Source organism: Lepidothrix coronata, unplaced genomic scaffold (assembly GCF_001604755.1).
Source record: "Lepidothrix coronata isolate B3197 unplaced genomic scaffold, Lepidothrix_coronata-1.0 Scaffold5, whole genome shotgun sequence".
NCBI lineage: Eukaryota > Metazoa > Chordata > Aves > Passeriformes > Pipridae > Lepidothrix > Lepidothrix coronata.
The window spans coordinates 10,921,441-10,935,371 of NW_016690185.1; the positions used below are offsets into that span (position 1 = coordinate 10,921,441).

The following is a 13,931-nucleotide window of genomic DNA, read 5'->3' on the forward strand; positions in this document are numbered from 1 at the left end:
ATTTGGGTACACCTTTGGGGGCAGGTTTGTGCCTTTGTCTCTTGATCTTTGTGTGACCGCATTAGAAGAAGATGCCCGTTGGCCTGCGGTTAACCAACCAGGTGGAGGGTGGAGATGAGCTTTGGTTAGGTCACCTTTTCTAGGCCCCTCTCCAAGTGGAGCAAGCAGTGCTGTCCTTGAAAAAGGCTGCTTGGTCATCCAGGATGCTGGCGAAAGAGACTGTCATCTCCGGGGTCAGTCTCTAGCGACCAATATCATGAACCGCCTGCATGCAGGGTTGGGTCTGCAGCTTCCAGTGCACCTTTCACCTGCCGTTTCAACCCTCGCCCGTCGCTGCAGGGCTTTACAAATGTGGGTAAAACCTTCAAGCCTGCACAATGGATTTTTTAGGTGAGATGCAGTATGCGCGGAACTGAACCCACCCTTTAATCCTAAGGTTCATCTGCCAGGGCCGAGCAAGCTTGGACGGTGGCAGCAAGGTCCTCAGGACGTAGGTTTAGTTAGAGTGACCTTCTCTTAGATGGATGGCCTTACAGGGCTAAGTGAGCTCCATCTGCCTGGGTTTGGAATTAGAGTTGTCCTTCTCCTACGATAACTGCCAAAAGGCTAACGAGCTCATCCTGCCCACGGACGTATTATATCTGACCCTTCAGTTTTGACCTGTGTGGCATGGGAGACCCTACCGAAGGCATGTACCAACACCAGCATAGCTCGCAACCACATACGGGTACACAGGCTTCTTTCCCACCAAAACGGTTAGGGCAAGCCTTTCACTCACTACTTTTCTGCTACCCATCCATACTCAATCCCAGGGAAATACCCAGGAACATCCCTTTGTCCTGACCACCCTTTCAGGACGCAATAAATAAATCCAAAACAAACCAAACCTGGGCAGTAGCCGCAGGTGAGCCAAAACCAAACCATTTCGGTCCCCGCATCCACCCGGGGCTCAGGTGCCTCCCATGGCCCCAGCCTGGCCAAAATCCCCCAACCCTCCAGAAGAACCCACTATCCACCCTAACCTTATCCTCCCCCCATCATGTTACCACAGATCTTCCCTCACACTGCGACACTCCATACAGGACTGCCCCGCCCACCCTCCTGCCAGTCTGAGGACCCCCACGGCCTGCCTGACACCCCTCCCCTCCCCCAAACCGGATTGGCAAACCTCTGTGCACTCCAAAGCTCCCCCTCTCCTCTCCCACAAGGGCGCAATCCCCGCCAGTGGCAGCGCCATGCGGCCAGCGAGGGCAGCGTGGCCCCGCACGGCCCAGAAAGATGACAGATAAAGTATATGAAATAATCAAGAAAGCCTTTCTAGGCTAACAGGACTGAGATGCTGTATCAGGAAGGGCAAGGAACAGTCACAGAACAAGGGAATTTTGATCAGCTTACCCTCACAGGAAGGTGTGTTACCAGGTAAGTAATTATTTCTGTGCATGCTTTTACTTTGCTGTAATACAAGAGACCTAGAATGAAACAATAACCAAAGAATAAGTTCATAACATAAGATTTCTTGGGAATGCAGGAATGCTTATCCCATATGCTGCTCAGGATATCATCAAAAATACACCTCAGAAAATGATGTCTAAAATTGTTCTTATGAAATAAAGCAAGCCTGTCTATTTTTTACACATCCAAATACTAAAACCCAAACCCTGTGGGGTTTTTTTCTATTTATTTTGCTATAAATATTTAAATTCCCTGCCTGAACATGATTGGTTTGAGATCACAACTCCAAGGTGGAGGTGAGTTCACTGCAAAACCAGTAGCCCTCACAAAACAGACTGTTGGCACATTGTAAGTACTCAAAACTTATAAGCAGGGAATTTTTCTTCCCCTGGCTAAGTAGATCTACTGAGGAGTCTGGATTGACAGTCAGTGACCCATGGGCAGCAGGAATCCGCAATCCTGCTCATAGCAGTAACTTTGTTGTTATCACTTGCTGTAAATTATGGCCTCCGTTCAGCAGTAGCATTTCAGAAACAAAAAAATCAAGGTGCACATTTAGTAACTTTAGTGAAAAGAGCACTAACAATAGAGAAAAGTGCTGGCACTGCAAATGTTACACAAACATGCGTGAGTAACCTTTTAAAACCTTTTAAAACACAGCTTTTATCTCCAGCTTCACTAGTAATAGTTACGAAACAAGAGTAAAATAATGGCAATAATAATAGTTTACAACACTTTTAATCAGGGGCCAATATCAGCAGACTGAAAATGCCATTAGTCTTATTGAAAAACAAGTTCAACAATTCTGCTTATCAAAGAAAAGTAACTTAAAGAAGCAATTAAAAACTATTTGTTTGATGCCACACTTAGAGCGAATGCCGGAGTTCAGATTTACACAGCTCCTCTGGCACGTTGCTCATCAGAAGTTCAGTTCCATTCCAGTTTTATATAAAGTCTACAGGCTTACAACAGCACAACTAGTAATATAATATATTATGCTCTGTTATCATCTAGATTTGTACACACTCGAGCAAAAAAAGGGAAAGCCCATAATTAAAATATTCAAAAAGCCTCTAAGTTTCACATTCTTTATAGCTAGACAAGCATGACATCTCCTTCTCTGTATGTCATTAAAATAAAAAAGAAAGCCTATATACAGGAAGCCCTGATTTTCCTATTTTCTGCTATGTAGCTCTACTGATTCAGCAGTTATTCTCATTTTGTATCTATTTAAGGGCCTGACCCGGAGTAGAACTTAATAGACTGTTGGCACTGATAGCGAAGGACATTAAATCAAATCTACACCCATGACACAGAATAATCTAAGTCACCTAGTGAACTGGGCTTGTTGAAATTATGTTGTTTCATCATACTGACAGATGGTAAATGGATGTCCAAGCACAAGAAACAGAGATCATGTCTACACAATGAAGACTGCACTGCAAAAGTTTCAGCAGATTTAGGCCTTAGAAAAGGCATGCAACTAAAAAGGGAGTTCTAGATTCTTAGAAAAACAACATGGCATTACTGCAATATATACAATGGGCTAAGGAGGTAATTATCAGCAAGGAAGTGATTTTACCTGTGTTGGTGACACTCATGAGACTGACACTGAAGCACTGCATGTAATTCAGGCTGGGGGTTGAAGGAGAAGAAAAGTAGCAGGACAAGTGTAAAGACAGATGCTGAAAATGATGAAGAAAAGTGTCACAAAAAGGATTTTCAGATGGAAGAAACAAAGGCTCAGACAGAATTATTTGTTCCACCTACCAAGATAAAAGTGAGCAGCAAGTTGACAATAGGTAACAGGCACTAGGAGGGCTTTTTAATCGAGCAGAGAGATATAGCAAGAACTGAAGGCAGGAGCAAGATAAATTCATAGAAGAAATAAGGTGCAAACTGGGAAATGGGGAACCCCATGAAATGGGAATCCAGAATCAAGGAAGCAGGAAATGTTGAGATATCACATCTTGCTGACAGTAGATCAAGTTACTGGGATTAATACACCAGTATCTAAGCAACACATTAAGGGTCTGCTGTATACCACATATTTATCCATGCATGAAGTACAAAAGACACAAAAGCTATTCTAAATAAAGCAGTTTAGTGACTTGTTGCCTGTCAGCTCTATCTGAGGATGCTGGTAAGCATCAGACAATAAACACTGCTAAAATAAGCAGGCAAACCCAAGGCAGAAAAGATTTTTCTAATGCATTCAGATAAGGATTGTGCTCATGTAAAACCTGTAGCAGATAAAAAGACTGCTATGATTTCATAAAGTCAGCTGTAGTGGGATAGATCTTTGCTCTGCAGATAGATCTTTCTGGTTCTGTAGAGGCAAAGCAACACATGGAAGGTACTGTGTTGAGCCATCCATACTGGCATCATGAAAGGTTACAGGGGTTAGGAACAATAATTACTGTGATGATGCAGGGGACCTGAAATTCGTGCTGTACTAGCAGATTGCAAACGAAACTGAAAAATGCTCCACCAACTTAAGGTAGTTGTGAGTAATCAGCTTGTGAGTTCACTGCTTGTACACTGAGCATTATATGTACCCCTCACAGTGCTTTAGTCCTTCATACTGGATTTCTCTGGTTTTTAATTCCAAGAGTGAGTCACTCAGAAGAAGAGGGGGAAATGAATGAGAATTTTTCTTTCTGAAATAATGGAGATGGAAAATGCCCTTGAAAAAAGGCATGATTTCATGCTTACTACTAGATTTCTTCTTGGCTTAAGATGCAAACTATCAAGACTTCAGAGATTAAACTGAGCAAACATTTGAACAACGAATGAGGCAGATTATTCTGGTAAGTAAAGAATAAACTCCACTTATATGTGTGATTTGTAATGTCTATTATGGTCAGTGTTTGAAAAAATCATATATTGTAGGCAATTCATAGCAGAAGTCTGTCATTTTTCCAGGCTCAAAGGACATCTATCACCTGGTTTCTTACTCAGGGAGATCAAAAAGCGAGTCAGGGATTTAGACCACAACTGTCTGTAGAAAACACCTCACTTGTCAGCCCTCCCCAGAGTAAATACAGACGCTACCACTACTAAATCTGTAAAGCCCATATTTACAAAGATATATAAAACTAAATATTTTTGTTTACGCTGACTTACACAGTAACCCACAAAAAGGGGCATTTCTTTACAACAAAACCCAACTGAGACCGCCTGGTTTCACTGCCACACAAATCCAAGCTTCAGGTGGTTTCTCCCAGAGAGAGGCGAATTCAGTAATGAAGTTGGATGGTGAAGTTCAGGGGCTGCAGGTCCTGCCTAGCAGGTGTCACTCAAAAGAGGAGACCTAGGGTGGCAGCAATCTTCTCTCTTACAGTGTCCGTAAGGGTTACAAAACTCTTTCTAGAACTGGTCTGGGGTTCCATCTCAGGGAAACTCAAGTTATTGTTCTCATTTTGCAAGTGAGCACCAGTAAACCAAACGCAAGATTTAAATAAGGCAAAGATGGGAGAGTGCATATAACTGCAGAGCCTCTGAGGAGAAGTAGCCGTGTCCTAGGCTCTATGACACACTGGAGGTTTTCTTAACAAGTCATCAGCAAAACAAAGATTCACAGGCCCTTTGGAAGCATACGAAGTTAAACAGGCACTGGCTTGCAAAGCTTCAAAACTCAAACTGGTGTTCCAATGTAAGTTAATACAGTGCACTGAAGTGGCAGCAAAAGCGCACATGCTGGCTGGTGGTGAGCAAGCACAGTGACTCATTGGAAACAGAGATACAGGGCAGCTGTCACATGACAGTCTAGTGCAGCACAGGAGAAAACACAAAATAGCAGCATCCCAGATATGACAGAGGTACGGAGAGAAAATCAAGCCAACCTCCAGCGGCCAACACATTTAAAATCATTTATCTATTACTCAGTTTGCATTTTAGGCTTGGCTCTTGCAAATGCTGTGTAGCAGAAGTTTATTTGCCTCATGCACATTCACCTGTAGTTTTGCTAGAACCTATTCCCTATGCATTGAATACTCCAGGCTTGGTCTTAGTCTTACAATCACATTCAAAAAAAATTTTTACATACATTTATATTTGCATATACACACACATTTGCTCACTCTTTAGGACAGAAATAGTCCTACAGAAGACTCTCTGGATGGCATTTCATTGCCTAAGGGTAAGCCCACGCAGCCATATGAGAAGACTGACTGTTGTTACTTGAAACGCCTATGTGTGGTTGGCAAATATGACACAGGACCTTGGGTCCTTTCTGCCAGAGTAGAAGGGGTAAAACTCCCAAGAAACCTAAATGGCACTGGAAATCTATGCATAAGGGTTTGGATTTCATATGTATGAGGGTGACATACCTACAGGCAGTCATTGAAACAGGGTATTGGACCGAAACCTATCTGATTCACTCTTACTTTCCACAGCCCATATAACAACAAATGTTTTCATGGGAAGACCAAGAAGGATGTATTTAAAAGTTTGTGCGTGGATATTAGAAAGAAAAAGAGATTACTCCAAAATGCAAACAGCATGACAACCAATAAGGCATTAGTGTATCTAACAGGTTAAAACTGGGAAGTGAGGAAACTTAGGCAATATGGAGAAGAGAGCAATTGAAATTGAATTTCATACTGGGTATTCTGCCTTTTTGATTTCTCTGAGAAAGCTCTTAAGATAAATACTTAGGTATACCACAAAAATCACCCACAATCAATATCTTCCCTTTGGCAAAGACAACAGATCTGATGCCATCTTATGTATCACCACTGTTAAGGTAATCCTAAATGGACAAACTTGGAAGTAGTCACATTGAGACTGTTCTAGATTTTAGCCTACTGAACCAATGGTAAGCTAAGCCTTTCCAAAAAGTAAATATTTCACAGGCTTATTGAGCCTTAAAAGCACCAAAAAACCAGAAGAGACAAGTAGCTCAACAATCTCTTAGATCAGTAAAATTTTGAAGTCTTATGAAACAAGATTGCTCATATGCCTGAAGGAAAAAAAATGGATAGGAAGTACAGCCCTTTCCTAGGATGTCACTTTGTTTGGAGCACAACCAATGTATTACTTTTTCCAGCATGTACCAGGCTCATGTTTCCCCAACCCTCCAAAGACAAAGCAATTTCTAACATGCACTGTTTTGAATGCCCATGAAAATAATAATTCAACATAGTGTCTCTATTAGTCTTTCCAAAAGGGCTGCTTCATTACAGCTGGCACTGTATAACACTGGCTTCCTAATGTTCTGACTCCTCTTAAAAATTGCAGAGTTTTCAAATTAGCAGAGAGATGCTAACCTAGATATTGAAAATTGCTCTCATTTTGTTATTTTTTAAAAAGGCAAAATAAGCTCAATTTGACATCAGCAATAAAATACAGAATCTGGACAGCAGAACTGGTGCACTTACACACTGTGAAGAGCAAAATGGAAAAACTTATTTCCACAATATGTTTCAGAATGATATGGGCTTGGACACTATTATCACGCATCTCTGCACATCTTAGGAATGCTGATGAAGAAGGAAAGGAGTTAGAATAACGGGGTGTGTGGGGGGGTGAGAAATCCCACAGAAATGTTACAAGGTTTCAGGAAAGTTTTGTTTGTTTGCTTTTAGAAAGACCAAAAAGTTACAAGTGGTCATTCTCCTCCCTCTTTGCCCTCATGAAAATATTTGCAATTTCTCTCTCTTCAGAAGTGGGAAGACACTGGGGATGCAAGGCAGTAGGGAGCAGATCAATCAGGATCACAGAGTTGAGATCCTGGTTAATGAAAACAAGAGACACATACCTAAGGTCCAAATTTAGAGGGGCAAGTGGCACAGCAGAAAGGTGGACAGGTGTCCTTTAGGATTTTAGTTTAATGAACTAAGTGGCAAATGTGCATGGCCTGGAAAACTGTAATACTGCTGTGATGGAACTCAGGCAAACTAACTGTGGGAATCCTCTGTTCTGCACAGCTTAAAGATGCACATTTGTTTGCTGTAACTACAGAAATGAAACCACTTTTCACATTTATTTCCCCATCCCTTAATACCAAAACAGAAAAATTGGTGAAGGATCACTATTACTTGCACTGCAATATCTCAGTTTACCCAGGAGGCTGTCCCTAGAAGCAGCTGCAGAGGAGTGGGAATCTCATGAGAATGCTGCTCCTAATAGCGTGGTATGAGCACAGGAAATAAGTTTCTAAGACACAGAGAGGCCCCCGGGACTGTCCTCATGCACCCAGGGCCTCTAGGGGCTAAGAGCCTGACAGCTTAGAACCATGTATTCAGGCAGCTACATGTCAAAAGGGGGAACCAATCTTAACAGTCTACAGATACACAGATCTTTACTCAGAAGTTATCCCAAGGAGCAAAGAAAGCATTTTTTATCTTATTCCTCCTCCAAGGGGAGTTTGAGGAGAGTTATGGGAGGTAAAAAACACCACAAACAATAACTGAGTTTGCGTATTTTGTGATTTCTTACAAAAAAGTACATCTTTTACATTCAGTAGGAAACAACTAGGTTTGCAGTGCCCTCATAGATGTAGCTAAGACGACATCAGAATTAAAGTGGTGTTGATAAATAGCATTAGTCATGGAAAAGGAAGCACCTCAATAAAAAGAGAGGCATAGCTTTGTGGTTCTAACACGGTGTAGGCAGTATTTCTCAGTTCAGTCCTTGCTTCTGTTGTGGACTCTTGGTGTGACAGATCATGTTGCACCAGTTATCTTTTGTCCAGGGTGACCTGCTGTACTTCCTTCTATCTTCTTTTAACCAGACCATAATCCCTTTGACCACACACTCTTCCTATGGACATATGGAAATATTGTGCCAGTTTCAATACCTTCCCAGTTTCAGCTGACTTCTCAGCATTATTAAAAGTCCCATCTTTATCAATGGGACCTTTGTTGACAGTTTTCAACAAGGAAAAGGCAAGACTGAATGGGCCACAAAAACAAAACTCACACAGCAGTATCTCTGGTCATTACTATGGAAAAGCCAGCAGTGCCTTCTGCCTCTATCAAACACATGCTGTGAAGCACTAGGAGGTCCTCAGCCTTCAAGTATGTGGAACTGTCTTCTTGCCCATTATCAGTTTCAATGACAAATGCTTTAAAAAGTTTATCTCGTCCTTAACCTGCACCTTCCTCCCATTTATCACATTAAAAAAAAAATAATAGCAATGCAAAGCAGTAAAGCGCAAAGAGGTTATACGAAAATCTATGCACTGCATCCCACCCACAGCCTGATCCCAAAGACTCTGGGGTCCAGCCCCCCGAGGGCCCGGAGCAGCGTTCACCGCTGCAAGACCCTCCACACTCCGAGCCTAAAACCACACCGACCAGGAACAGTTTGGGTTTCGCACCGACAACGCACTCGGGCGGCCACGGGGCTCTTCTCATCTACCAACACCTTAACAACAGCCTGCAGCTGCTGTTTGCAGTCGGCTCTCGGCAGATCAGCAAAATGCCTGGGGTTTCCACGATGTGCAGAGCTTAGTACAGAGAGGGGTGGAAAGGAAGGGGGAAAAAAAGGGAAATCCGTTTGGGAGGCTCCGGGACAGGGCGCAGAAATGGGCAAGCCCTTTAGCCCCCGGGCTCGGAGAAAACACCTTCTCCCGCGTAGCAGCTTTCCGCTGAGCCAGCTCCGCTCCTCCTCCGTGGCGGGCGCGCAGCTGGAACCGCCTCCGCACCTGCCACCGCCGCGCCGGGCTCCCCGCAACCCCACTCACCCGCCGGGGGCATCGCCTCCTCCGCCGCTGGGGTGGTAGGCGGTGAGGACCACGCCGCGGGAGCTGGACCGCCAGCTCATGGCGTACGCCGTCGCATCCCTTCTGGAGATCCCGAGGCGGAGCGGGGCGGCTCGGCCCCGGCCCGGCGCAGCCCAGCCTCCCGCCGACGGCGCAGCGGGGCAGGGCCGGGTGACGGCAGCGCTTCCTGCGGCCCGGCGGGGCCGTGCCCCTCCTCCCGGCTCGGGCACCCGGGCGCCTCCAGGGCCAGGGCAGCCCGGGCGGCGGCGGCACCGAGCGGCTGCCGGGAGCGGTGCCCGGAGCGCCCCGGCCGCTTTAGAGCTCCGTGCGCTTCCACACACAGCGGGGTGCGGGAAACCGGCGTTCTCCGGGCAGGGTCCAGTCTGCTTGAAGGCATCGTGAAGTCCGACAATTAAAGAAAAGTCGCTGCCCTTTCAGCCCCGGGTCAGCTGGCCAGGCCGTAGGTTCTGCGTGCCACGGGCGAACTGCTGCACTCCAAGGTTGCAGTGTGGCAAAGGCAGCACGGTGATAAGAAAAACAAGGAATGTGTTCAGGGTGTGCTATGTACATTATCCATTTCACTGAACCCCAACGTTATTCTGTGAGTGGTTTAACTTTTCATACACAAAAAGTAGGGTTTGGGGTTTTGGGGTGTTTTTTTTAGATTACAAACTATGGTTATAAAAATCACAGCAGGTGATTTCGTCACACAAGAACACGGGTGACTGAGCTGCCTCAGAGCTACTGGGCCTTAAACCAGCTGCCATTAGCTCCAACCAGCACGCTCTACCATGCCACACTCTACCAACCAGCAAGAGCCAGAGTAAGGCAGTGTTGGGTCGAACTTCTTGGTGGGCACAACCTCCTCTGCGCCTTGGCACAGACTCTGATGAGATGGGGCTCACTGCCTTGGTATTAGTTTTGAATTGGGAGGCAAGACCTGTAACACAACACTCAAACCTGTTTGTTTTTTTTTCCATGGCAACATGTAAATGTACACAAACTATTTAGGTTTGTAATCTGTGCCCTAGTTCACAAAAGCATATATTTTGTCTGAATTGGTTGGTTCTATAAGTGAATGGATCAACTTCAATATGAGTGTAACTTGCAGTGCTTACCTTTCCCTTTTAAAACAAACAAATCATGCAACTCCTTTGCTTGCAATTAAACATCTGCAAAGTTCAGTGCTGGGCTATGTGAGGTGTTCCGGAGCACGCAAGCATCAAGTTCTGAACCTTCACTTATTTAAAACTTGTACACCTAAATCGGAAAGCTGCACACAAGCTGTGGATGGATGATACAGCTTTCTGTGCAGCTGTTCTCCAGCACAGAGCTGCCAAGAAGGAGCAGCACAGAAATCTCATCCTACGGCTACTGTGAAGTTCGCTCCAGCAGAGAAGCAAACAGGCAGAACTTCCCGTCATGTCTGAGCAACATCAGATACTTACAGCTGGTGACTTTACAGGGCTCATATTCAGACTAACTGAACTGTGACATTGATTTAAATGGATAATTTCATCCAATAGGTTTCTTAAAAGGGTGGCCTTTTACGTAGTGCCAAACAGGGAGTCCCGATTTCTTTAAAAAGGGCAAAGTTGCTATGAAATTTTGAGAAGAGTCCCAGTATTACAAGCACAGGAAAACTGTCTGCATGTACCTACATTTTCACAAAAACAAGGACATGAAACCACGGCAAAACTTAGTACTGCGAAAAGATTTCCCTGTACTCCCCCTGCAAAGGTACTGCACTCTCTCCACATCTCAGGTTGTGTCCAAAAGGCAAAAATTAGCCTAACTTTTCACATAAGCATACAAACAAGACTCCTCAGTTTTCACTGCTCAGTTTAGAAATACATTAGCATGAGAAGAGAAAACATCATATTAATGTATGTCAGTACTCCTATGCTGGTGCACTTGGCTCTTTCTTTAAATGCACATGTGGTTAATTGTTAAACAGCATATGCAGAATGCAAAGTTATTTTCTGAAGGATCCAACCTTTTTCTTTTAAACTAAACCAGAAAAACTAAAAATTAAAATACCAGAGTCGTTAGGACACGGCCATGTCTAAAACTTCAGCTAATTGGTTGAATGCCAAATACCTCACTTAGTTATAAAACTTCCTTTAAAAAAAATAGCTAAAATATAACAAAATAAAAGTAAAACATTTAAAGCATTCCATGTTTAATGAGTGCTTTCCAAAGCCCTTTGCCCAAACTAAATATATATTAGGTGTTATAAGAACAAAAATGTAAACTTTTTTTTTTTGATAAGCATCTTAAAACACATCATAATTAAGGCATACCATAACATGCTTCACCACTGCCATAAAAAGAAGAATGCAGTAACAAGATGTAGTCAATGCAGCATTATTAGGTGCTGCTCAAAAGACAATTTTGCTGGAAATGGAGAAGGGGAAGAATCTGCCTTGTTTGGGGTGGGGGAAGGTTAAGAATGGCAAAACCCAGAACGAGTTTGTACCAGGCAACTGGAGAGCAAGGAGTAAGAAAGCCTAAGAAAGTTTTTGTGAGTATATCACAAGGAGGGTGGGTAAAGAACTGGAAAGAAAAAATGTTCTATTAATAAATGAAAATAGGGATTAAATTACTGATAAAACGACCAGAGATACTGATTCCCTCCTTATATGTGTCTATATTATGACACGCTTCAAACATAGAAGTGGATTTAGGAGCTTACCTCTAGACACAATTTTTTCTATATTATGTCTGACAACTTGATAGGCTCAAACTTAGTCCTGTTATGACAGCACAACACTAGCATAGTTTTCTTTCATTAAATTATTCCCAATTTACAGTAGAGCCAGATAAACAATTTTGACCTACAGATATATTATTGCTGTAAACTCACAAAAATATCACTCATCTTTTTCACTAGTATAAACAGTCATTAATTCCTGAGTTTGCAGTTAATATTTATGTTCTTAATAAGGCAGAGGCATGCTTATTTGGAAAGTAAGGTTGTTCATAGAGAAGAGAAAGCTTCGGGGAGACCTCATTGAGGCCTTCCAGAACCTTAAGGGGGCTTATAAAAATGAGGGAGAGACACTTTTTATACAGGTAGATAGTGACAGGAAAAGGGGAAATGGTTTTAGATGGAAAGTGGGCAGGTTTAGCTTAGATGTTAGGAAGAAATCCTTTACTCAGAGGGTGGTAAAGCACTGGAAAAGCTTGCCCAGAGAGGCTGTAGATGCCTCATCCCTGCAAGTGCTCAAGGCCAAGTTGGATGGGGCCCTGACCAACATGATCTAGTGAGTGGCATCCCTGCCCACAGCAGAAGGGTTGGAATCTTTAGGGTCACTTCCAACCAAACTATTCTATGATTCTATAATCAACTAGATAAGAATGCATCATTTGAGGCATTTACGTTTATGTGATAAAAGGAGGACATCACTGAGAAAGGAGATTGCAAATCAGTCTACCTTGCTACAGAATCCAAGACTCCTTCAAAGAGTTTAAATATTTAGATTAAGATATCATGCAGTGCCTTTACACTCAATATAATCAGTCACCAAAGCCAAGCAGATCACGTAGGGTTCTCATGCTTGGTGCTCTCTTTACAAAGCAATTGCTAAAAAGATGACTTCTCAGCAGTGCCATCCTTCATCACTGCTTTGTGGGGTTTGAATATGCACGTGTTCAACACATGCTTTTGAGTCTTCACTGCAGAACAATTTATTTTCCTTTTTTAAATTTTCCCAAATAAAAAAATAAATCACATTTATTTCCATATTTTGTATAAATATATGAGTGTACATTATCTAAATGCTTAGGGTGATTTTTCACATTCCATGTTCCTAATATGTTAATTATCAGCAGGTAAAAATGCAACCCATGGAGAAGAATTGGCTTGAGGAAATAGTAACGGGTCAGCTGACAAATTTGAATTCACAGCCTGACTTCAATGGCAGTAGATGGATTTATTCCTGCTGACGTCCAGAAATCCCTCTGGAACCAATGCCAGAGTGTTTAGACAACCAGTGCAGTGCTGCAATAAAAGAAAAACTGAACTTTTAAAGTATATTTTTAATGCAGGAGAGTTTCAACCTTTTCCTTGCATTATTTATTCTAACATTTGTTCAGCTGGATTTTAAACTGAGCAGAAAATGTCTCATCAGCTCACTCGTCTAACTCACATTGAAATAAAACGGCAGCACTGCCCTTGTCCAAATTATGTTTCCAGGGTTCCAGCCAGCAGGCAGAAAAGACTTGCAGTGGAAAGTTGTTTGTATACCGTAAGATGAAATCTAACCCTTATTAAGCTTCACACTTCACATGTTGCTGCACTCCACTACCTAAAGAACCACATATGTGAAAAGTGTTCTGCAGCTGTTAAAAACCAATACTATGAATAATATAAAAATGTATATTACAGGTTACTTTACTCTTGGATGTCTACAGCCATACAACTGATTTTAGTCCACTGAAAGTCTGTGAAAGAAATGCACTTTTAGAGGGTAAAATCCTCTGCCTTATGTTAGACCTCCATTTTAGCACACAAAGATGAATCATGTTCCAGGATTGCCCATCTGTCTGACAAGTTACACCTTTAATGCTTTTATGTTGACCTTCAAAATACGGAAGACACAGTGTTCAGTTACAATGTGCACCATATGACATAAACAATGTGGAGCAGTCAGTATTTCAAATGTACAGTACTGATATGTAGAAGGTGTTTCAGATCAGCTTATGTATCCCTGAATAGCAAAAGTAGGGATGAAGTCACACGTGTAGACAGAAAGCTGGTAACATGTTT

The 13,931-nt window shown here is 42.8% G+C and overlaps 1 protein-coding gene across 2 annotated transcripts in view; it reads right to left on the reverse strand.

Annotated features, from left to right (window-relative positions):
* ARHGAP18 (Rho GTPase activating protein 18) overlaps positions 1-13,931 on the reverse strand; it is a 95,526-nt gene that overhangs the window by 57,504 nt on the left and 24,091 nt on the right. The window contains exon 1 of one of the 2 annotated variants that reach the window (XM_017829591.1): positions 9,143-9,276. The exons of the other annotated variant lie outside the window; for it this stretch is intronic. Within the exon in view, the coding sequence (XP_017685080.1) occupies positions 9,143-9,222 (80 nt within the window). The 5' untranslated portion in view covers positions 9,223-9,276. Of the gene's footprint in view, positions 1-9,142; positions 9,277-13,931 lie in introns of those variants that run through there. 2 annotated transcript variants of the gene reach the window in all.